The sequence below is a fragment of the Leucoraja erinacea genome, unplaced genomic scaffold (genome assembly GCF_028641065.1).
Source record: "Leucoraja erinacea ecotype New England unplaced genomic scaffold, Leri_hhj_1 Leri_110S, whole genome shotgun sequence".
In the NCBI taxonomy this organism is placed as follows: domain Eukaryota; kingdom Metazoa; phylum Chordata; class Chondrichthyes; order Rajiformes; family Rajidae; genus Leucoraja; species Leucoraja erinaceus.
Window position 1 is genome coordinate 182,829 of NW_026575352.1, and position 25,681 is coordinate 208,509.

The window sequence follows — 25,681 nt, forward strand, 5'->3', positions numbered from 1 at the left end:
GATCAGCCGTGATCATATTGAATGGCGGTGCAGACTCGAAGGGCCGAATGGCCTCTACTCCTGCACCTATTTTCTATGTTTCTAAGTTTCCTCTCACCTAGTCTCATACACCTATATAACTCCATATATACACCTGCATCTCTTCCACTACTCATCTATTGCGTCCGCTGCTCCAGAGATGTCAGCCATCTATATCGGTGAGAAAAAGCGGAGGTTGGTTTTAAATCGTTTCGCCGAACACCTCCGCTCAGTGACGCAATAACCAACCTGGACCTCCGGTGGCTCAGCACTTCAAACTCCCCCTCTAGCCTGTCCAACCCGTCTCCGACCTCTCTGTCCTATAAGATCTCCTCCATGGCCACAGCGAGCAGCAAACGAAAATTGGAGGAATAAGCACAGTCGTATTCCCAGGGATCAGTCTGTGATCCTTCGGGGTACTCCTCTATGAACATCGAATTCTCCCAATTTTGAGACCAGTCCTGTGCGCTCCTCCCCCTTCCTCAGACCCCCCCTGCTGTCTCCCTCCCTATACTCCCAGCCTTCGGGCTCCTCCAACATACCTTTGCTTTTTTCTTGTCCCCGCCCCTGCATGCCACTCTCAATGAAGATACTGAGTTTCAGCCCGAAACGTCGCCTATTTCCTTGCGCTCCATAGATGCTGCTGCACCCGCTTTTTTGTTCCAGCTTTTTTTGTGTAACCATAACCATATAACAAATATGGTTGTATGGTAATCTAATTTTTTTTCTCTGTAAAGCACTCTGGCTTCGATATGATTTGATTTAAAAGCGCTAAATAATTTAAAAATTACGTGCTTATTTATTCCCCCGCCCCCCCCACCCCCCCCACAGAGCACGCGAGATGACGTCACGTCCGAGGAGGAAGACGAGGAGATGGCGGAGGTGAGACCGCGCTCCCATCGTGCGTGCGTGCGGGTGATGATGCCTCTGGGACACCTCGGTTGCCCCTCCTCCCCCCACCCTACCCCCATCCACAAAGCTAGACCATGTTGTGGGCTGAGCTGCTCTTTTCCGTAGCCGTGGGCGCCTCTGGATGCCGCGAGGATGTCTCCATCAGTGGGAGAGAGTCCCGGACCAGAGGGCACAGCCTCAGAATTAGAGGGCGTATCTTCTGGAAGGAGACGAGGAAGAATTTCTTTAGCCAGAGGCTGGCGAGTCTGTGGGATTTGTTGCCACAGACGGCGGTGGAGGCCACAAGTCAGTGGATAATTTTAAGGCTTTTTAACGGATTGGCAGATTTTTGATTAGTGCGGGTGTCAGGGGTTATGGGGGAGAAGGCAGGAGAGTGGGGTTCGGAGGGAGAGATAGATCGGTCTACGATTGAATGGCGGAATGGACTTGATGGGCCGAATGGCCTAATTCTGCCCCCTGAATTTATGAAGTCCCTGACTACGGTAGAGTTGCTGCCTTACAGCGAATGCAGCGCCGGAGACCCGGGTTCAATCCCGACCACGGGTGCTGTCTGTACGGAGTTTGCACGTTCTCCCCGTGACCTGCGTGGGTTTTTCTACGAGATCTTCGGTTTCCTCACACACTCCAACTCATAGGTTAATTGGCTTGGTGTAAATGTAAAAATTGTCCCTAGTGAGTGTGGGGCGGTGTTAGTGTGCGGGGATCGCTGGTCGGCACAGTACTGTTTCCGTGCTGTATCTCTAAAACTAAAGCAAGCTAAAACAGTTGAAGAAGGAACTGCAGGTGTTGGGAAAATGGAAGGTAGACAAAAATGCTGGAGAAACTCAGCGGGTGAGGCAGCATCTATGGAGCGAAGGAATAGGTGACCTTTCGGGTCGAGACCCTTCTTCAGAAGTTTAAGATGCTGCCTGTCCCGTTGAGGTAAGGTCCAGTCCCACGTTCACGACCTCTGCCGAGTTTGCCCTTGACTCGTACTCACAGCATGGTCGTCACGAGATCGTAGCAGGCCGTGATTCTAGTCGTAGGTACTCGTGGCATCAAGTAGGTCGGGGCGTTTTTCCTAGCACGATGAAACATGTCCACGAGTAAAAAAGGTCGCGAATTATGTCATGAAAGTGGGACCGGCCCTGTAGTTTTAGCAAAGAGGTCCTTCTGCAGTTGTGCAGAGCCCTAGTGAGGCCACACCTGGAGTATTGTGTGCAATTGTGGCCTGTTGGCCTTCATAACACGAGGAGTTGCGTATAGGAGCAAGGAGGTCCTTCTGCAGTTGTACAGGGCCCTAGTGAAACCATACCTGGAGTATTGTGTGCAGTTTGGTCCCCTAAATTGAGGAAGGACATTCTTGCTATTGAAGGAGCCCAGCGTAGGTTTACAAGGTTAATTCCCGGGATGGCGGGACTGTCATATGCTGAGAGAATGGAGCGGCTGGGCTTGTACACTCTGGAGTTTAGAAGGATCTTATTGAAACATATAAGATTGTTAAGGGCTTGGACACGCTAGAGGCAGGAAACATGTTCCCGATGTTGGGGGAGTCCAGAACCAGGGGCCACACACACAGTTTAAGAATGAGGGGTAAGGCCATTTAGAACGGAGACGAGGAAACACTTCTTCTCACACAGAGAGTTGTGAGTCTATGGAATTCTCTGCCTCAGAGGGCGGTGGAGGCCGGTTCTCTGGATGCTTTCAGAGAGAGCTAGATAGGACTCTTAAAAATAGTAGAGTCGGGGGATATGGGGAGAAGGCAGGAACGGGGTACTGATTGGGGATGATCAGCCATGATCAGATTCAGATTCAATTTTAATTGTCAGTGTACAGTACAGAGACAACGAAATGCATTACAGAGACAACTAAATCACATTGAATGGCGGCGCTGGCTCGAAGGGCCGAATGGCCTGCTCCTGCACCTATTGTCTATTGGATCACAGGGAGAGGTTGGACAGACTTGGATTGTTTTCTCTCGAGTGCCAGAAGCTGAGGGTGGGATGTGGGTCTATTTTAAACTAAACAGCGGTGCTTTGGGAGATATAGCTGCCCCAGAACCTGGCCGTTACGGTTTGCAGGCCCCATTACAACGTGGCTCTTTCTCTCCTCTCCCAGGACAACGAGGACCTGGACCATTACGAAATGAAGGAGGAAGAGCCGGCGGAGGGCAAGAAGTCTGAGGACGAGGGGATCGGCAAGGAAAACCTGGCGATATTGGAGAAAATTAAAAAGAACCAGAGGCAAGATTATCTAAATGTACGTGTCTGTAGGAGACTCTGATAGCCCGGGTTATTGTGTTAGCCCTCGCTCTGGTTTGTTCATGACAATGTTTTATGGGGATGCATCGTAGCTTTGTGGACATCTCCACCCGAGACATCGCAATTGCAGACACAGCGCAGACCAAAGATCCTATAGCGGAGCAAGATAGACCACTCCTGCTAAATGCAATGGGCTGACGTGTAGTACGCAATGGGCCTTTTTTTCATCCATTTCAGTAACCCAACCCGACCCGACTCGCAGTGTAATCAACGTTGCAGGGGAACATAAATTATAATTCTGACACAGAGGAGAAGATTTTTACCAAAGAACTTTTTACGAGGATGTTTCCGTCTCTGCACTAGTTATCTTTGCTCCGCTGCGACGGGGTCTTTGGTGCGGAGACGGAAGCCGGTTACTGAAATGGGGCTGAAGATTACCCATGAATCTGCCCATGACTGTACTACATCTTTTTCGTCGAGTGGTCTATCTTGCTCGCTATAGGATCTTTGGCCCAGACCATCGCTCCGACCAACCTCCCGACCATTGGACAGGAAGGAACAGGTACACTCTGGAGTTTAGAAGGATGAGAGGGCATCTCATTGAAACATATAAGAGATGGTTAAGGGTTTGGACACGCAAGAGGCAGGAAACATGCTGGGCTTGTACACTCTGGAGTTTAGAAGGATGAGAGGGCATCTCATTGAAACATATAAGATTGTTAAGGGTTTGGACACGCAAGAGGCAGGAAACATGCTGGGCTTGTACACTCTGGAGTTTAGAAGGATGAGAGGGCATCTCATTGAAACATATACGATTGTTAAGGGTTTGGACACGCAAGAGGCAGGAAACATGCTGGGCTTGTACACTCTGGAGTTTAGAAGGATGAGAGGGCATCTCATAGAAACATAGAAATTAGGTGCAGGAGTAGGCCATTCGGCCCTTCGAGCCTGCACCGCCATTCAATATGATCATGGCTGATCATCCAACTCAGTATCCCATACCTGCCTTCTCTCCATACCCCCTGATCCCCTTAGCCACAAGGGCTACATCTAACTCCCTCTTAAATATAGCCAATGAACTGGCCTCAACTACCCTCTGTGGCAGAGAGTTCCAGAGATTCACCACTCTCTGCGTGAAAAAAGTTCTTCTCATCTCGGTTTTAAAGGATTTCCCCTTTATCCTTAAGCTGTGACCCCTTGTCCTGGATCTCATTGAAACATATAAGATTGTTAAGGGTTTGGACACGCAAGAGGCAGGAAACATGTTCCCGATGTTGGGGGAGTCCAGAACCAGGGGCCCCACACACACACACACACACACAGTTTAAGAATAAGGGGTAAGCCATTTAGAACAGAGACGAGGAAACACTTTTTCTCACAGAGAGTTGTGAGTCTGTGGAATTCTCTGGCTCAGAGGGCGGTGGAGGCCGGTTCTCTGGAGAGAATTCTTTCAAGAGAGAGCTAGATAGGACTCTTAAAGATAGCGGAGTCAGGGGAGAAGGCAGGAACGGGGTACTGATTGTGGATGATCAGCCGTGATCACATTGAATGGCGGTGCTGGCTCGAAGGGCCGAATGGCCTCTACTCCTGCACCTGTTGTCTATTGTCTAAACTTAAACTAAAGTATTTTTCAGTTTCTCCTCCACTCCCTGCACGCTGGCCATTGGCCACCGGAGGTTTTTGGTGGGTAATATTTTACGAGCTTTGAAGCTGGATGTAGAGGATAGTTTTCGCGGTGTTGGGGATCTGACGCAGGGGGGGGGGGGGGGGGGGGGGGGGGGGGGGTTCGGGCCGGTATGGATGGTGGAGAGACACACAAAACGCTGGAGGAACTCAGCAGGACTGGCAGCATCTCTGGAGAGAAGGAATGGGTGACGTTTTTGGTCTTCAGACTGGTGTTGGATGGCTGCGGCAGGCTAGAGGGGCCAAATGGCCTCTTACTCTCCCGGGTGCTCACCTTCTGCCCGTTTGTTTCTGCAGGGGGCGGTGTCGGGTTCTGTTCAGGCCACCGACCGACTTATGAAAGAACTCCGGGATATTTACCGATCGGAGAGTTTTAAAGCAGGTAAGACATACTGGCAGCCTGAGGTCTGAGTGATTGGTTCCATCGTATGAACTGTCATCCTGTGTCTGTCTGTGTGTGTGTCTCTTGTCTCTGTGTTACCCCTGGTCTGTGTAAGCGTACCCTGCTGCTCTGCTTCAGTGTCAAAGCTGTTAACTCAGCATCCAGGGCGAGCCACGGGGCGATGCAAGTTATAATCATGCTGTATTTACATTTACCTTTAGAGATTTGTAGTTTGTACAGAGACAGCATGGAAACCGGCCGTGTGTGTGTGTTGCCGTGTGTGTGTGTTGCCGTGTGTGATGTCATGTGTGTGTGTCTGTATCTGTGTGTGTGTGAGTGTTTGTCTGTATCTGTGTGTGTTGCCGTGTGCGTTTGTGTTTTGTCGTGTGTGCGTGTTTGTATCTGTATGTGTTGCCGTGTGTGTGTGCATGTGTTGCCGTGTGTGTGTGTATGTGTTGCCGTGTGTGTGTGTGTGTGTGTTGCCGTGTGTGTGTGTGTGTGTTGCCGTGTGTGTGTGTGCATGTGTTGCCGTGTGTGTGTATGTGTTGCCGTGTGTGTGTGCATGTGTTGCCGTGTGTGTGTGCATGTGTTGCCGTGTGTGTGTGTGCATGTGTTGCCGTGTGTGTGTGTTGCCATGCGTGTGTGTGTGTGTTTGTCTGTATCTGTTGCCGTGTGTGTCTGTGTAAGTGTGTTGCTGTGTGTGTTGCCGTGTCTGTGTGTGTGCATGTGTTGCCGTGTGTGTGTCTGTGTCAGATTCAGATTCAGATTCAATTTTAATTGTCATTGTCAGTGTACAGTACAGAGACAACGAAATGCATTTAGCATCTCCCTTGAAGAGCGACATAGCAAACGATTTGAATAAAAAAAAAATAATAATAAGTGTCCGGGGGGGGTGGTGATTGGCAGTCACCGAGGTACGTTGTTGAGTAGAGTGACAGCTGCCGGAAAGAAGCTGTTCCTCGAAGTATGTTGCTGTAAGTGTGTTGCTGTGTGTGTATTGTCGTGTCTGTGTGTGTGCATGTTGCCGTGTGTGTGTTGCCTTGTGTGCGCGTGTGTGTGTTGCCGTGTGTGTGTTGCCATGCGTGTGTGTGTTTGTCTGTATCTGTTGCCGTGTGTGTGTCTGTGTAAGTGTGTTGCTCTGTGTGTTGCCGTGTGTTGCCTTGTGTGCGCGTGTGTGTGTTGCTGTGTGCGTGTCGTCTCTCTGCTGCCCCATGTGATTAATGGAGCTCCTAAACTTACGATGGGCTTACCTTCTGATTAAACCCATCGTAAATCGTAAATACGGTACGTCGGAAATGACACCTAACCTCCCAAACATTCTTCCTCGTCTGATATCCAACAACAATCTAATTTGAGGGAGGACATCCTTGTGATTGGGGCAGTGCAGCGTAGGTTCACGACGAGATTGATCCCTGGGATGGCGGGACTGTCATATGAGGAAAGATTGAAAAGACTAGGCTTGTATTCACCAGAGACCCGGGTTCAATCCTGACCTCGGGTGCTGTCTGTACGGAGTTTGCATGTTCTCCACGTGACCTGCGTGAGTTTCCTCCCAAATCTCAAAGACGTGCGTGCGGGTTTGTAGGTTAGCTGGCTTTAGCAAACTGTAAGTTGTTCCTAGTGTGTGTAGGGTAGTGTTAGTGTACGAGTTGGTGGGCCGAAGGGCCTGTTTCCACGCTGTATCTCTAAACTAGACGGAACTCTTCGCACACCGAGTTGTGGGTTCCCTTCATTCAGTTCGTTCTTGATGTGCGGCAGAGTGCGCTGTCAGTCAATTGTACATCGGAGTTGGGGCGTGGACGGTTGCCGGTGGGAGGTCTGCGCTGGGCTCTGACGACCTTTGGTACAGGGCGCTGATTTGATTTATTTATCCTTTCCCCCCCCCCCCACTAGGAAACTATGCAGTCGAGCTCGTCAACGACAGCTTATACGACTGGAACGTGAAGATCCTCAAGTAAGTGGCTCTCGCTGATCCGACCTTCCGTTTGTGTGCAAGGAGGGTCTCGACCCGAAACGTCGCCTATTTCCTTCGCTCCGTAGATGCTGCCTCACCCGCTGAGTTTCTCCAGCATTTTTGTCTACCCTCTCTCTATAAGGCGCTGGTCAGGTCACATTTGGAGCAACATGGGCTAATTTGAACTCCCATATAGAAACATAGAAAATAGGTGCAGGAGGAGGCCATTCGGCCCTTCGAGCCAGCACCGCCGTTCATTGTGATCATGGCTGATCGTCCCCAATCAATAACCCGTGCCTGCCTTCTCCCCATATCCCTTGACTCCACTAGCCCCTAGAGCTCTATCTAACTCTCTCTTAAATCCATCCAGTGACTTGGCCTCCACTGGATGGGAATTCCATAAATTTACAACTCTCTGAGTGAAAACGTTTTTTTCTCACCTCGGTCTTAAATGACCTCCCCTTTATTCTAAGACTGTGTGTGGCCCCTGGTTCTGGACTCGCCCAACACTGGGAACATTTTTCCTGCATCTAGCTTGTCCAGTCCTTCTATAATTTTATATATATATATCTGAGTAAGGATGTTGCCGGCTCTGGAGAGGGTCCAGAGGAGGTTTGCAAGAACCATCCCAGGAACAAGTGGGTTAACATACGATGAGAGTTTGACGACACTGGACCTGTACTCGCTGCAGTTTAGAAGAACGAGGGCGGGGGGGGGGAGAACCTCATTGAAACTTACAGAATAGTGAAAGGCCCGGATAGAGTGGATGTGGAGAGGATGTTTCCACTAATAATAATAATAATAATTTTATTTATAGAGCACTTTAAAAACAAACATAGCTGCAACAAAGTGCTGTACATCACTAATCATTGACAAAAAAAGTTAATACACACCAAAAATAACAATCAAAAGAAATAGTGGGAAAAGACATGTAAAATAAAGAAACATCAAAAACACCACAAACAGAAGCAAAGCCTCAGGCATGGTCAAAAGCCAGGGAGTACAAATGTGTTTTAACACTGGATTTGAAGATGGGAGAGTCTAGGACCAGTGGATGGGAATTCCACAAATTCACAACTCTCTCGGTGGGAGAGTCTAGGACCAGTGGTCACAGCCTCAGAATTAAAGGGCGCTCTTATCATAATGAGGTGAGGAGGAACTTCGTTAGTCGGTGGGTAGTTAATTTGTGGAATTCATTGCCACAGAGGGATGTGGAGGCCAAGTCAGTGGATATTTTTTAAGGCATAGACAGACAAGTTCTTGATTAGAACGGGTGTCTATCAAGGCTTATGGGGAGAAGGCAGGTGAATGGGATTAAGAGGCAGACATCAGCCAGCATTGAATGGTAGAGTAGACCCTTTTGCACCTCCTCCCTCCTCTTCCTCTGCAGTTGTACAGGGCTCTGGTGAGACCACGTCTGGAGTATTGTGTCCAGTTTTGGTCTCCTAATTTGAGGAAGGACATTCTTGTGATTGAGGCAGTGCAGCGTAGGTTCACCAGATCGACCCCTGGGATGGCGGGACTGTCATATGAGGAAAGATTGAAAAGACTAGGCTTGTATTCACTGGAGTTTAGAAAGATGAGGGGGGGGATCTTAGAGAAACATAAAATTATAAAAAGGACTGGACAAGATAGATGCAGGAAAAATGTTGGGCGAGTCCAGAACCAGGGGCCACACACAGTCTTAGAATAAAGGAAAGGCCATTTAAGACTGAGGTGAGTAAAAACTATTTTCACCCAGAGAGTCGTGAATGGGCGACGTTTCGGGTCAAGACCCTTCTTCAGACTGATGTCAGGGGAAGTGGGTGGGACACTGATAGAATGTAGTCGGAGACAGTAAGACTCCTTCTCTGACCCGCTGAGCTCCTCCAGCACGCTGCGTCTATCTACAAACCTGCACGTCTTTGGAGAGTGGGAGGAAACCGAAGATGTCTAGAACCAGGGGCCACACACATTTTAAGAATAAGGGGTCGGCCATTTCGAACGGAGACGAGGAAACACTTTTTCTCACAGAGAGTTGTGAGTCTGGAATTCTCTGCCTCAGAGGGCGGTGGAGGCTGGATGCTTTCAAGAGAGAGCTAGATAGGGCTCTTAAAGATAGCGGAGTCAGGGGATATGGGGAGAAGGCAGGAACGGGGTACTGATTGGGGATGATCGGCCATTGAATGGCGGTGTTGGCTCGAAGTCTAATTTCGTTGTCTAGTGCATTTCGTTGTCTCTGTACTGTACACTGACAATGACAATTAAAATTGAATCTGAATCTGAAGGGCCAAATGGCCTACTCCTGCACCTATTATCTATTTTGTACACCTCTATAAGATCTCCCCTCATTCTACTGGTGTATTTGGGGCATGCTGGTCAATGTGGACAAGTTGGGCTGAACTTTGGGTTTAGTTTAGAGATACAGCACGTAAACAGGCCCTTCGGCCCACCGGGTTCGTGCTGACCAGCGACCCCCGCACATTAACACTACATCCTAATTTTTTACACTTACCAAGCCAATTTACCGAATGGCCTACTCCTGCACCGTCTATTGTCTATGTCGGAGAAAACTCACGGGGAGAACGTGCAAACACCGTAGAGACAATCACCAGTGGTCGGGATGGAACATGGTAAATGGTAGGGAATTGAAGAATGTAGGTGAACAGAGGGATCTGGGAATAACTGTGCACAGTTCCCTGAAAGTGGAATCTCATGTAGATAGGGTGGTAAAGAAAGCTTTTGGTGTGCTGGCCTTTATAAATCAGAGCATTGAGTATAGAAGTTGGGATGTAATGTTAAAATTGTACAAGGCATTGGTGAGGCCAATTCTGGAGTATGGTGTACAATTTTGGTCGCCTAATTATAGGAACGATGTCAACAAAATAGAGAGAGTACAGAGGAGATTTACTAGAATGTTGCCTGGGTTTCAGCAACTAAGTTACAGAGAAAGGTTGAACAAGTTAGGGCTTTATTCTTTGGAGCGCAGAAGGTTAAGGGGGGACTTGATAGAGGTTTTTAAAATGATGAGAGGGATAGACAGAGTTGACGTGGAAAAGCTTTTCCCACTGAGAGTAGGGAAGATTCAAACAAGGGGACATGACATGAGAATTAAGGGACTGAAGTTTAGGGGTAACATGAGGGGGAACTTCTTTACTCAGGTGGCTGTGTGGAATGAGCTTCCAGTGAAGGTGGTGGAGGCAGGTTCGTTTTTATCATTTAAAAATAAATTGGATAGTTATATGGATGGGAAGGGAATGGAGGGTTATGGTCTGAGCGCAGGTATATGGGACTAGGGGAGATTATGTGTTCGGCACGGACTAGAAGGGTCGAGATGGCCTGTTTCCGTGCTGTAATTGTTATATGGTTATATGGAACCCGGGTCTCCGGCGCTGTGAGGCAGCAGCTCTACCCGCTGCTCCACCCTGCCGCCCCTTAGGCTTGTTGGGACTTTTCCCACATAATCCCGTATTGCTAGAGGATGGTTGCCATTCCTTTGTTTAATAGTAGCATGCTTTGTTGTACAGGGCGCTACACAAATGCAGCTGTTGGTGACTGATTCTCGCTGTTTCACTTCCAGGGTCGACCAGGACAGTGCTTTGCACAACGACCTCCAAATCCTCAAAGAGAAAGAGGGCGTTGACTTCATTTTGTTAAATTTCTCTTTTAAAGTGAGTACCGTCGATCGGGGAGCGGAGTTTGTGGGTCGTCGGGAGGGCCACCATCCCACCATCCCTTTCCTGCGCCAGTCTTTTTCATTTTAGTCTAATTTATTGGATCCAGGCCTTTCGGCCCGCTGAGTTGGTGCCGACCGACCAGCGATCCCCGCACACTAAAGGGGATTGGGGATGTCCCACTTGGCATTTTTTTTTTTTTTCGGCGACTGCCAGCATCACTGACTGATGTCCTTTCTGTCCTGGGCCTCCTCCATGGCCAGAGTGAAGTCCACCAGTAATTGGAGGAGCAGCACCTCGTATTTCACTTGGGCAGCCTGCACCCCAGCGGCATAAACATTGCCGTCTCCAATTTCAGATAGCCCTTACCAAAGATCCTATGGCGGAGCAAGATGGACCACCCCTGCTAAATTCAATGGGCTGACGTGTAGTACGCAACGGAGCGGAACGTGGGCCTATTTGTCATCCATTTCTGTAACCGGACCCGACCCGACTCGCAGTGTAATCAACGTTACGGGGCAACAGTTTGTGTTAATAAATTAAAATTCTGAAAATGTGGAGAAGATTTTTACCAAAGAACTTTTATTTTTACGAGGATGTTTCCGTAACCGGCTTCCGTCTCCGCACCAGTATAGAAACATAGAAATTAGGTGCAGGAGTAGAGGCCATTCGGCCCTTTGAGCCTGCACCGCCATTCAATATGATCATGCCTGATCATCCAACTCAATATCCTGTACCTGCCCTCTCTCCATACCCCCTGATCCCTTTAGCCCTTAGGGCCACATCTAACTCCCTCTTAAATATAGCCAATGAACTGGCCTCAACTACCCTCTGTGGCAGAGAGTTCCAGAGATTCACCACTCTCTGTGTGAAAAAAGTTCTTCTCATCTCGGTTTTAAAGGATTCCCCCCTTATCCTTAAGCTGTGACCCCTTGTCCTGGACTTCCCCAACATCGGGAACAATCTTCCTGCATCTAGCCTGTCCAACCCCTTAAGAATTTTGTAAGTTTCTATAAGATCCCCTCTCAATCTCCTAAATTCTAGAGAGTATAAACCAAGTCTATCCAGTCTTTCTTCATAAGACTGTCCTGACATCCCAGGAATCAGTCTGGTGAACCGTCTCTGCACTCCTTCTCTGCACTGTATCTTTGCTCCACTACGGGATCTTTGTTGCGGAGACGGAAGCCGGTTACGGAAATGGGGCCGAAAATTACCCACGACTCTGCCCATGACGACGACGTCTTTTTCGTCGAGTGGACTATCTTGCTCGCTATAGGATCTTTAGTTTGTACCCCAGCAGCATGAACATTGACTTCTCCAATTTCAACTAGCCCCTACTGTCTCCTCCCCTTCCCAGCTCTCCCTCAGCCCTCTGGCTCCTCTAGGGTTTCAGCCCAAAACGTCACCTATTCCTTTGCTCCATTCGATGCTGCCTCACCCGCTGAGTTTCTCCAGCATTTTTTGTCTGCCTTTGATCGGACTTTGCTGGCTTTACCTTGCGCTAAACATTATTCCCTGTACACTGTAAATGGCTCGATTGTAATCGTATATGATTTGTTCCGCTGGCTGGCTAGAACACAACCACGGCTTTTCACTGTACCTCGCTTACGCGGGACATTGCAGTTCCTGCACGTCTTTGGAGTGCGGGAGGAAACCGAAGATCTCGGAGAAAGCCCGGGCGGGTCACGGGGAGAACGTACCAGACCGAGCGCCCGTGGTCGGGATGGAACCCGGGTCTCCGGCGCCGTGAGGCTGCGACTCTACCGCTGCGCCACCATGATGCCCCTTAGGCTTGTTGAACGAAGGAGCTGATCATGGACTTTAGGAGGGAACATCATCCGAGGACGTACACTCCATTGAGTATAAATGGGGATCCTGTGGATAGGGTGAACTGTTTTAAATATCTGGGAGTCCACATCTCCGAGGATATGACATGGGCATCACACGCCTCAGCACTCGTGAGTAAGGCAAGGCAGCGCCTTTACCACCTCAGGCAATTGAGGAAATTCAGAGTGTCTCCGAGGATCCTCCAGTGCTTCTACGCAGCGGCGGTGGAAAGCATCTTGTCCGGGAACATTACCATCTGGTTTGGGAATTGCTCTGCCAAGGACAAGAAGGCTCTGCAGAGAGTAGTGCGTTCGGCCGAACAAACGCACTATGGGAACTTCACTCACCCCCCTGCAGGAACTATACAACAGGAGGTGCAACTCCAGAGCAAACAAAATCATGAGAGACCCCTTCCACCCCTGCAACGGACTGTTCCAGCTGCTACGGTCAGGCAAACGCCTCCGTTGCCATGCGGTGAGAACGGAGAGGTTGAGAAGGAGTTTCTTCCCAGAGGCAATTCGGACTGTAAACGCCTATCTCACCAGGGACTAACTCTACTGAACGTTTTTCCTTCCATTATTTATTATGTAAAAGAATATGTGTGTTATGATTGTGTTTATAATTTGTTTGGTTGTTTTGTTGTTTGTCTTTTGCACAAACGTCCGCGAGCATTGCCACTTTCATTTCACTGCACATCTCGTATGTGTATGTGACAAATAAACTTGACTTGACTTGACTTGACTTGGAAATGATCTGCACAGAGTGGACGCAAACGCTAACACATCTCTCGTTCTTTCCCCGCAGGACAATTTCCCTTTCGACCCGCCCTTTGTACGAGTCGTGTCTCCAGTGCTCTCTGGAGGGTGAGTACGATTTTCCTCAAATGTTGTCAATTGCAACATTTATTCCGTGGAGAAATAAATCTGGCAAGTGGCGGAATTAAAAAACTAAAGCAGAACAGAAGAGAACAAAAGAAAAACTTGGAATGGGAGGCGCTCTTCGGTTAGACAATAGACACTAGGTGCAGGAGGAGGCCATTCGGCCCTTCGAGCCAGCACCGCCATTCAATGTGATCATCGATGATCGTCCCCAATCAATAACCCGTGCCTGCCTTCTCCCCATATCCCTGGATTCCACCAGCCCCTAGAGCTCTATCCAACTCTCTCTTAAATCCATCCAGTGACTTGGCCTCCACTGCCCTCTGTGGCAGGGAATTCCACAAATTCACAACTCTCTGAGTGAAAAAGTTTTTTCTCACCTCAGTCTTAAATGGCCTCCTCTTTATTATAAGACTGTGTGTGTGGCCCCTGGTTCTGGACTCGCCCAACATTGGGAACATTTTTCCTGCATAACCATATAACAATTACAGCACGGAAACAGGCCATCTCGACCCTTCTAGTCCGTGCCGAACACATAATCTCCCCTAGTCCCATATACCTGCGCTCAGACCATAACCCTCCATTCCCTTCCCATCCATATAACTATCCAATTTATTTTTAAATGACAAAAACGAACCTGCCTCCACCACCTTCACTGGAAGCTCATTCCACACAGCTACCACTCTCTGAGTAAAGAAGTTCCCCCTCATGTTACCCCTAAACTTCAGTCCCTTAATTCTCAAGTCATGTCCCCTTGTTTGAATCTTCCCTACTCTCAGTGGGAAAAGCTTTTCCACGTCAACTCTGTCTATCCCTCTCATCATTTTAAAAACCTCTTATCAAGTCCCCCCTTAACCTTCTGCGCTCCAAAGAATAAAGCCCTAACTTGTTCAACCTTTCTCTGTAACTTAGTTGCTGAAACCCAGGCAACATTCTAGTAAATCTCCTCTGTACTCTCTCTATTTTGTTGACAAGCATCTAGCTTGTCCAGTCCTTTTATAATGTTTCTATAAGATCTTCCCCTCATCCTTCTAAACTCCAGTGAATACAAGCTTAGTCTTTTCAATCTTTCCTCATATGACAGTCCCGCCATCCCAGGGATCAATCTCGTGAACCTACGCTGCACTGCCTCAATCGCAAGGATGTCCTTCCTCAAATTAGGAGAGCAAAACTGTACACAATACTCCAGATGTGGTCTCACCAGAGCCCTGTACAACTGCAGAAGAACCTCTCTACTCCTATACTGAAATCGTCTTGTTATGAAGGCCAAAATTCCATTAGCTTCCTTAAATCTGGCAAGCGGCAGAATTGTAACAACAAAATGGAACAGAAGGGAAAAAAAAAAGAACTTGGAAGGGGAGTTGCTGTTCGTTTTTTTAGCTAAAACACACTTAAGTGTTTGGTCAAGCGATCACTAAGTTACTGCTTGTTTAAGAAGGAACTGCAGATGCTGGAAAAATCGAAGGTAGATAAAAATGCTAGAGAAACTCAGCGGGTGAGGCAGCATCTATGGAGCGAAGGAATGGGTGACGTTTCGGGTCGAGACCCTTCTTTCGAAGGAATAGGTGACATTAGTGAGGCCAATTCTGGAGTATGGTGTACAATTGTGGTCGCCTAATTATAGGAAGGATGTCAACAAAATAGAGAGAGTGCAGAGGAGATTTACTAGAATGTTGCCTGGGTTTCAGCAACTAAGTTACAGAGAAAGGTTGAACAAGTTAGGGCTTTATTCTTTGGAGCGCAGAAGGTTAAGGGGGGACTTGATAAGAGGTTTTTAAAATGATGAGAGGGATAGACAGAGTTGACGTGGAAAAGCTTTTCCCACTGAGAGTAGGGAAGATTCAAACAAGGGGACATGACATGAGAATTAAGGGACTGAAGTTTAGGGGTAACATGAGGGGGAACTTCTTTACTCAGAGAGTGGGGCTGTGTGGAATGAGCTTCCAGTGAAGGTGGTGGAGGCAGGTTTGTTTTTATCATTTAAAAATAAATTGGATAGTTATATGGATGGGAAGGGAATGGAGGGTTATGGTCTGAGCGCAGGTATATGGGACTAGGGGAGATTATGTGTTCGGCATGGACTAGAAGGGTCGAGATGGCCTGTTTCCGTGCTGTAATTGTTATATGGTTTCGGGACGAGACCCTTCGGGTCTCGACCTGAAACGTCACCTATTCTTTCGCTCCATAGATGCCGCCTCACCCGCTGAGTTTCTCCAGCTTTTTTTATCTACCGATAAGTTGCTGCTTTGTCTCCCGAACGGAGATTCCTCTCCACAATATCTAACAACTTTTGTTTAAATCTGCAGCTACGTCCTTGGAGGGGGAGCCATTTGCATGGAACTGCTCACGAAACAGGTGAGTGGGCTGTCAGCTTACCAGTGAGTAAACCTCGCGCGGAAACCTCTGGAGACTTTGCGCCCCACCCAAGGTCTCCCTTGCGGTTCCCGGAGGTTGCAGGTGGTTGCCGGAGGTTGCAGGTAGGGAGACTGACAAAAAAAACTCCGGGGACCGCACGGAAACCTTGGGTGGGGGCGCAAAGTCTCCAGAGGTTTCCGTTCAGGTTTCCTAAGTGGGACAGGGGGCATTACAGTCTTAACAGTTCCGCCCACACTGACCAACATGCCCCAACTACACGGCAGACACACTGAGGCGCAGCGGGTAGAGCTGCTGCCTCACAGCGCCGGAGACCCGGGTTCCATCCCGACCACGGGCGCTGTCTGTACGGAGTTTGTCCACGTTCTCCCCGTGGATTTTCTCCGAGATCTTCGGTTTCCTCCCACACTCCAAAGGCGTACAGGTTTGTAGGTTAATTGGCTTGGTAAATGCAAAAATTGTCCCCTAGAATTGTGTGTAGGATATAGTGTTAATGTGCGCGGATTGCTGTTCAGCACGGACCCGGTGGGCCGAAGGGCCTGTTTCCGTGCTGTATCTCTAAACTAAACCAAACCAAAGTTCAGCCCAACTTGTCCACACTGACCAACATGCCCCAACTACACTAGTAGAATGAGGGGTGATCTTATAGAGGTGTACAAAATAGACAAGATAGGTGCAGAGGTAGGCCATTCGGCCCTTCGAGCCAGCACCGCCATTCACTGTGATCATGGCTGATCATCCCCAATCAGTACCCGTTCCTGCTTTCTCCCCATATACCCTGACTCCACTATCTTTAAGAGCCCTATCTAGCTCTCTCTTGAAAGTATCCAGAGAACCGGCCTCCACCGCCCTCTGAGGCAGAGAATTCCACAGACTCACAACTCTCTGTGTGAAGAAGTGTTTCCTCGTCTTTGTCATTTAATGGCCGACCCCTTATTCTTAAACTGTGTGTGTGGCCCCTGGTTCCAACCTGCTTCTCATCTCCATGTAGCTCAAGGCCTCTAGTCCTGGCAACATACAGGTACAGCAGGCAGTGAAGAAAGCGAATGGCATGTTGGCCTTTATAACAAGAGGAATCGGATACAGGAGCAAAGAGGTCCTCCTGCAGTTATACAGAGCCCTAGTGAGACCACACCTGGAGTATTGTGTGCAGTTTTGGTCCCCTAATTTGAGGAAGGACTCCTGGATGTGTGCAGTTTTGGTCCCCTAATTCTTGCTATTGAGGGAGCCCAGCGTAGGTTCACCAGGTTAATTCCCCGGTTGGCAGGGCTGTCATATGCTGAGAGAGCTAGATAGGGCTCTAGGGGGTAGTGGATTCAGGGGATATGGGGAGAAGGCATGAACGGTGTACTGATTGGGGATAGAAACATAGAAAATAGGTGCAGGAGTAGAGGCCATTCGGCCCTTCAAGCCTGCACCGCCATTCAATATGATCATGGCTGATCATCCAACTCAGTATCCTGTACCTGCCTTCTCTCCATACCCCCTGATCCTTTTAGCCACAAGGGCCACATCTAACTCCCTCTTAACTATAGCCACTGAACTGTGGCCTCAACTACCTTCTGTGGCAGAGAATTCCAGAATTCACCACTCTGTGTGAAAAATGTTTTCCTCATCTCGGTCCTAAAAGATTTCCCCCTTATCCTTAAACGGTGACCCCTTGTTCTGGACTTCCCCAACATCAGGAACAATCTTCCTGCATCTAGCCTGTCCAACCCCTTAAGAATTTTGTAAGTTTCTATAAGATCCCCCGTCAATCTTCTAAATTCTAGCGAGTACAAGCCGAGTCTATCCAGTCTTTCTTCATATGAAAGTCCTGACATCCCAGGAATCAGTCTGGTGAACCTTCTCTGTACTCCCTCTATGGCAAGAATGTCTTTCCTCAGATTAGGAGACCAAAACTGTACGCAATATTCCAGGTGTGGTCTCACCAAGACCCTGTACAACTGCAGTAGAACAGAGGGTCTGAAGAAGGGTTTCGGCCCGAAACGTTGCCTATTTCCTTCGCTCCATAGATGCTGCTGCACCCGCTGAGTTTCTCCAGCTTTTTTGTGTAACCTGCAGTAGAACAGAACCTCCCTGCTCCTATACTCAAATCCTTTTGCTATGAATGCTAACATACCATTGGCTTTCTTCACTGCCTGCTGCACCTGCATGCCTACTTTTAATGACTGGTGTACCATGACACCCAGGTCTCGTTGCATCTCCCCCTTTCCTAATCGGCCACCATTCAGATAATCACAGTGAATGGCGGTGCTGGCTCGAAGGGCCGAATGGCCTGCTCCTGCACCTAGTCTCTATTGTCTACCCTGGTAGATTGTTCGCCGACATTAAACGTTGCACCTTGTCCCCAGGGCTGGAGCAGCGCCTACTCTATCGAGTCTGTTATCATGCAAATCAGTGCAACGCTGGTGAAAGGGAAGGCCAGGATCCAGTTTGGGGCCAATAAGGTAAGGGAGGTACGCATGACAACTTTTTTACCTTACATCTTCCATTGTTGTTAATACTTGTGGAGCTGAGAAGGGAAAGTCATCTGCAAGCTACGGCTGTCTATTGCCTGTGGATGTTGCAGGATGTGTAGAATAGAACTGTCTAGTCCCACCTACCTACCTACCTGCCTCACCTACGTCCTCTGACACCCTCCACCCTCCATCAAACAAAAACACTTTTAAACCTTACACTTAGGTAGAGAAAAGTGCTGGAGAAACTCAGCGGGTGAGGCAGCATCTATGGAGAGGATGAGAGAAATGAGTGACATAGAAACGAGACCCTTCTTCAGACTCTGACCCGAAACGTCACCTATTTCCTTCGCTCCATAGATGCTGCCTCAGCCGCTGAGTTTCTCCAGCATTTTTGTGAAGAAGGGTCCGTGACCCGAAACGTCACCTATTTCCTTCGCTCCATAGATGCTGCCTCACCCGCCGAGTTTCTCCAGCATTTTTGTGAAGAAGGGTCTCGACCCGAAACGTCACCTATTTCCTTCGCTCCATAGATGCTGCCTCAGCCGCTGAGTTCCTCCAGCATTTTTGTGAAGAAGGGTCTCGACCCGAAACGTCACCTATTTCCTTCGCTCCATAGATGCTGCCTCACCCGCTGAGTTTCTCCAGCATTTTTGTCTCCCTTCGATTTTCCAGCATCTGCAGTGCTTTCTTAAACAAATCTTAAACTTATGTTCTCTGGATCTCTCTTTCCCCAACTCTGAGCTACAGACTCTGGGCATCTACCCAATCTATTCTTTATCACGACTGTGTACACCTGTATAAGATTGCCCCTCATCGCCTTGCGCTCCAGGGAATAGAGACCCAGCCTGCTCAACTTCTCCTTCTAGTTCAGGCCTGGCAACATCCTCGTAAATCTTCTCCGCACCCTTTCTAGCTTGACAACATCCTTCCAAAACTCAACACACGATCCTAAATGTGGCCTCACCAATATCTTGTATAACAAGACAAATTTCACTACACCGTATGGTGTCCTTTGTCCTTTTTGACCTCCTCACATCTATACTCAGTACTCTGACTGACGAAAGCTAAAGTGCTTTTGGGCCACGCGTGACGTGAACTATGTAGCTGGCGCAGGCTCGGCGATCGTTTCGCTGAACACCTCCGCTCAGTCCGCCTTAACCTACCTGATCTCACGGTGGCCCAGCACTTCAACTCCCCCTCCCTCCCATTCCCAATCTGACCTTTCAGTCCTCAGATTCAGATTCAATTTATATTGTCATTGTCAGTGTACAGTACAGAGACAACGCGTGAAATGCATGTTCCTGGGCAGGCTCCTCCACTGTCGAGTGAGGCCAAGTGCAAATCTCTCTCTCAGTCCGCCTTAACCTCTCCCACCATCCCCCCGCAAATCTCTCTTTCTCTCACCATCCCCCCACCACCCCCCCCCCCCCCCCCCCCCCCCCTTCGCAGTTCTCCCACCAGTCTTACTGTCTCCGCCTGCATTCTATCTCTCCCGCCCCCTCCCCTGCCATCAGTCTGAAGAAGGGTCTCGACCCGAAACGTCGCCCATTCCTTCTCTCGGGAGATACTGCCTGTCCCGCTGAGCTACTCCGGCATTTTGAGTCTTAACTGCGTGCCTAGATTGCTCTGATCTACACAACACCTTGCAACTTGATTGTTTCTTAAATAGCTCAGTCCAAGGCAAATGAGACGTGAATGATGACTTTTCCTCGACGCTCTAACCAATGAATGCTTAATGATAACTTATTAATGCAATAATGTGTTATTGGATGAGGCAGTAGATAGAACGTGCCCTCTGATGAATTATTGAAGATGTGTGGGTGAATTTAGTTCAATTTAGTTTAGAGATGCAACACGGAAACAGGCCCTTCGGCCCACCGAGTCCGTGCCGGCCAACAATCCCCGACAATTTTACCAAAGTCAATTACAAACGTGCAGGTCTTTGGAGTGTGGGAGGAAGCCGTAGAAAACCCACGCAGGTCACGGGGAGAGAACGTGCAAACTCCGTACAGACAGCACCCGTGGTCAGCATCGAAGCCGGGTCTCTGGCGCTGTGAGGCAGCAGCTCTACCCGCTGCTGCCTCACAGATCTCCCTGGTGTTGTGGAACATAGAGCAGTACAGCACAAGAACAGGCCCATCCATCCACAATGTCTATGCCAAACATAGACAATAGGTGCAGGAGGAGGCCATTCGGCCCTTCGAGCCTGCACCGCCATTCATTGTGATCATGGCTGATCGTCCCAAATCAATAACATGATGCTATGTTAAACTAATCTCCGTCCCCTGTACACAAGCCATATCCTTCTCTCCCCTGCACTTGCACACATGCCCAACCAAGAGCCTCAAATGCCACGATCGTATCTGCCTCCACCCCTAGACAATAGGTGCAGGAGTAGGCCCTTCGAGCCAGCACCGCCATTCAATGTGATCATGGCTGATCATCCCCAATCAGTACCCCGTTCCTGCCTTCTCCCCATATCTCCTGACTCCGCTATTTTTAAGAGCCCTATCTAGCTCTCTCTTGAAAGTATCCAGAGAACCGGCCTCCACCGCCCTCTGAGGCAGAGAATTCCACAGACTCACCGCTCTCTGTGAGAAAAAGTGCTTCCTCGTCTCCGTTCTAAATGGCCGACCCCTTATTCTTAAACTGTGTGTGGCCCCTGGTTCTGGACTCCCCCAACATCGGGAACATATTTCCTGCCTCTAGCGTGTCCAAGCCCTTAACAATTTTATATGTTTCAATGAGGAATCCCTCTCATCCTTCTAAACTCCAGAGTGTACAAGCCCTCCATGTCTCTCCTGCAACGGGACGGCCAGAACTCCCCGTGTGGAGTAACCAACATCCTATAGAAACATAGAAAATAGGTGCAGTAGTAGAGGCCATTCGGCCCTTCGAGCCTGCACCACCATTCAATATGATCATGGCTGATCATCCAACTCAGTATCCTGTACCTGCCTTCTCTCCATACCCCCGATCCCTTTAGCCACAAGGGCCACATCCAACTCCCTCTTAAATATAACCAATGAACTGTGGCCTCAACTACTTTCTGTGGCAGAGAATTCCACGGATTTACCACTCTCTGTGTGAAAAAAAACCCTCTAATCTCGGTCCTAAATGATTTTCCCCCTCATCCTTAAACTGTGACCCCTTGTTCTGGACTTCCCCAACATCGGGAACAATCTTCCTGCATCTAGCCTGTCCAACCCCTTAGGAATTTTGTAAGTTTCTATCAGATCCCCCCCTCAATCTTCTATAAAACTGCAACACGACTTCCCGACTCTATTATACTCTATGACTTGGCCGGTGAGGACCAGCATAACATACCATAGGCCTTGATAGATACAAAGTGCCGGAGTAACTCAGCGTCAGGGTCAGGTAGCGTCTCTGGAGGGAAGGAATGGGTCGAGACCCTTCTTCAGGCAGAGAGCCGGGGAGGGGTGGAGGTGTGAGAAAGGACCAGACAAAGCAGAGCCTGCATCGATGACTTAGGAAAGGTGGGGCCCACAATGGTTCATTGTTGGCTGGAGGCGGGCTGATAATGAAAGGATACAAACATAGACAATAGGTGCAGGAGTAGGTCATTCGGCCCTTCTGGCCAGCACCGACCATGGCCGATCATCCGCAATCAGTACCTCCGTTCCTGCTTTCTCTCCATATCCCTTGATTCCTTTAGCCCGAAGAGCTAAATGTAACTCTCTCTTGAAACGGTGAAATTAGCAAGAGAATCAGATGGGACAGAGAGGGAATGTTTTCTCCCCATATCCCTTGATTCCTTTAGCCCTAAGAGCTAAATGTAACTCTCTCTTGAAACGGTGAAATTAGCAAGAGTATCAGGATGGGACAGAGAGGGAATGCAGCGGTTTACTTGAAAGGGGAGAATTAATATTCATACTGCTGGGTTGTAAACTGCCCAAGTGAAATATGAGCTGCTGTTTCTCTAGCTAGCGTGTGGGAATGTCCAGTGAGGCTGGGAGATTCTACAGGAATACACTGGGCTCTTTTCTAACCAGTCTTTTCCTCCTTTCAGTCACAGTACAGTTTGAGCAGAGCCCAGCAGTCCTATAAATCGCTGGTCCAGATTCATGAGAAAAATGGTAAGAACTGCAAACAGAGCAGGCTAAACCCCAACCACGTGTTAGGCTTATCACCTTTAAGCTTTGCGGGTGGTGACTCTGGCCTTTTGTGTCGGAAGGAACTGCAGGTGCTGATTTGAAACTGAAGATAGACGCAAAAAGCTGGAGTAACTCAGCGGGTCAGGCAGCATCTGTGGAGAACATGGATAGGTGACGTTTCACAGAGTGCTGGAGTAACTCAGCGGGTCAGGCAGCATCTGTGGAGAACATGGATAGGTGACGTTTCACAGAGTGCTGGAGTAACTCAGCGGGTCAGGCAGCATCTGTGGAGAACATGGATAGGTGACGTTTCACAGAGTGCTGGAGTAACTCAGCGGGTCAGGCAGCATCTGTGGAGAACATGGATAGGTGACGTTTCACAGAGTGCTGGAGTAACTCAGCGGGTCAGGCAGCATCTGTGGAGAACATGGATAGGTGACGTTTCACAGAGTGCTGGAGTAACTCAGCGGGTCAGGCAGCATCTGTGGAGAACATGGATAGGTGATGTTTCACAGAGTGCTGGAGTAACTCAGCGGGTCAGGCAGCATCTGTGGAGAACATGGATAGGTGACGTTTCACAGAGTGCTGGAGTAACTCAGCGGGTCAGGCAGCATCTGTGGAGAACATGGATGGGTGACATTTCACAGAGTGCTGGAGTAACTCAGCGGGTCAGGCAGCATCTGGGGAGAACATGGATAGGTGACGTTTCACAGAGTGCTGGAGTAACTCAGCGGGTCAGGCAGCATCTGTGGAGAACATGGATAGGTGACGTTTCAGAGTGCTGTAGCAACTCAGCGGGTCAGGCAGCATCTCTGGGTTATTAAGGAACTACAGCTGCTGGTTACACTGTGACTGAAGAAGGATCTCGACCCAAAACGTCGCCCATTCCTTCTCTCCATAGATGCTGCTTCACCCGCTGAGTTTCTCCAGCATTTCTGTCTACCTTCGATGTTTCCAGCATCTGTAGTTCTTTCTTAAAAATTTCCCTCCTGGGATAAATATAATTCTATCATATCTTATCATAGAACAATTAAATTCTTAAAGGCCTGTCCCACTATGACGACCTTATTGGCGAGTTTAGGAGACTGGCCTGGTCTTGTTGAATCGCTGAAAAGTTGTCGTCCTTCGACTATGTAGAAGACCAGCTTCGACTATCAACGAGCCATTGAAATGGAGAGACCGCTGCCGGAGCTCCCGCAACGCAACTTCTCTAGCCCGTGTAGCGGGGTTGGAATGACCTGGAGCGGGGCAGCACATCGCCCGGCGCGGCTTCATGGCCGTGGGACATTCCAGCGTCCACCTTTGTGACATTTAGACCAGGAGTGGGGCCGTACATCGCCCCGCGCGGCCTAAAAATGGCCGTGGGACTTATCATCGCCCGCCTGGGGGCTTGGACATCGGGAGAGAAATGAGAACAGGGGAGAGAAAAGACTTTGCCTTCCATCACAGTGGGTTCACTGTGATGGATGTTTCTGTAAATTGAATTGTGTGTATGTCTGTAGGAAATTGTCTTTGTCTGTATGGCTGTGGAAACGGAGTTTCGTTTGAGCCTCACTGAGGTTCATATGACATGTAATAAATATTGATTGATTGATTGAAATGAGCAAAGGCGAATATACTAACCCTATCTATGACTACCTTCGATAACATGCCAACCTACTGCGACCTACTTTGACTAAACCTACGACTACAAATGTATAGATTTTCTCCACGCCGGCCAATTTTTGGGCGCGGAACATTTTTCAACATGTTGAAAAAAATTCCGCCACCATACCGAGGCCGCGAGCAGTGACCACTACGCGGGAACTACTCTCAACCGTGAAGGAGACTCACCGCAAACCAGCTGCGACCATGTTGCCAGCTTGTGGCGAGCTGAGTCTCCTAAACTCGCCAATAAGGTCTCCATAGTGGGACAGGCCCTTTACTTGCAGCCTGTCCCACTTTCACGACCTTTTTTCACTCGTGGACATTTTTCACGCCCCGACCTACTCGATGCCACGAGTACCTACGACCAGCATCACAACCTGCCTAAGACCTCGTGACGACCATGCTGCGAGTATGAGTCGAGGGCAAACTCAGCAGAGGTCGAGAACCACCTGATTCTGCTGCTTTTGCACTGACAATTTAATAACTGGCACTGAGTAATAACACTGGCTCAGGCCACTGCCCTGGACATTTTATGACTGTGTTTCACTTGTATTTTAATGTTGCTTTTTTTACCAGCACTTTTCTTTAAACTATTCGTACTGTTTTTTATCAGGAGCTGGATTTTTAAAAATCGTTTGTATTTATGCGTGAGATGTTTAAGTTTTATGTGCGATGCTCCAGTATTCCCTGGGAAACAAACGTCTTCTCATTTTGCACTGTGCGAGATGACAATATAGGATGATCTTCTTCTTGCACAGCCTAAAGTTGTAGGACAACTTGTTCTATTTGATCTTATTTGATTGTGCACGCCGGGTTGATTGCATTCGTCGAAACAGGTGAAGGTTGCAATCTCCCACCCCAATATAGGATGATGATGATGAAAGTGGGACAGGCTCTTTAGTTGTAGAGGCAGCCATTGTTGACGTTTGATTTCTTTGTGCCCGCAGGTTGGTATACCCCACCCAAGGAGGATGGTTAACCCGGCCGGCTGCCCTGTGTGTGCTTCAGGACCAATTAAGCTGCACCAGTTGGGGAAAAAAACTCCATTTTATCAGTAGCTGCCTCTTCCCCTGTGAGACGGATGGGCTTCAATCGGACCCTTGGATCATATACTCACTATAAAATAAAAACCTGTATATACAAGTATACATCTGTACACTCACGGACAAATACTGCAAACTCCTTGTCTGTTGCCAGACCCTGTTCTCGGCGTCCTGCTCCTGCAGACTCTCAAATCCACTTCATGTAAACTGGATTTTGAATAGATTCGATCAATTTTACATCTAGTTTTTGTTTCATTTTTGCCCCTCTTCCCCCATACCCACTTCCCTCTCACTAGGCATCAATGTGGACCTTTAATGTATTTTTTCTTCTTCACACGCACCTTTTTTCTATTTTTGTTGTTGTTGTTGTTTAAAATGTATGCTGGTTTTGTGAAGATGTGTATCTTTCTGAAACAATCATTACAGTTTATTAATGACTGCAGCTTTTTGTTTTCCTGCCTGACCCTGGGGGCTCCTTTGTGATGTGTGTGTGG

At 48.6% G+C, this 25,681-nt stretch overlaps 1 protein-coding gene across 2 annotated transcripts in view; it reads left to right on the forward strand.

Moving 5' to 3' along the window:
• Positions 1–25,424, forward strand: part of LOC129715312 (ubiquitin-conjugating enzyme E2 Q1) — a 50,972-nt gene extending 25,548 nt beyond the window's left edge. Inside the window, exons 4-13 of one of the 2 annotated variants that reach the window (XM_055665179.1) lie at positions 850–900; positions 3,028–3,168; positions 5,151–5,235; positions 7,129–7,189; positions 10,749–10,839; positions 13,474–13,532; positions 15,854–15,902; positions 18,275–18,379; positions 22,413–22,479; positions 25,092–25,424. In XM_055665179.1, coding sequence (XP_055521154.1) covers positions 850–900; positions 3,028–3,168; positions 5,151–5,235; positions 7,129–7,189; positions 10,749–10,839; positions 13,474–13,532; positions 15,854–15,902; positions 18,275–18,379; positions 22,413–22,479; positions 25,092–25,123 — 741 coding nt within the window. In that variant the 3' untranslated portion in view covers positions 25,124–25,424. The remainder of the gene's footprint in view (positions 1–849; positions 901–3,027; positions 3,169–5,150; positions 5,236–7,128; positions 7,190–10,748; positions 10,840–13,473; positions 13,533–15,853; positions 15,903–18,274; positions 18,380–22,412; positions 22,480–25,091) is intronic. The other variant, XM_055665180.1, reaches the window with a different exon arrangement.
• Positions 25,425–25,681: the final 257 nt, after the last annotated feature.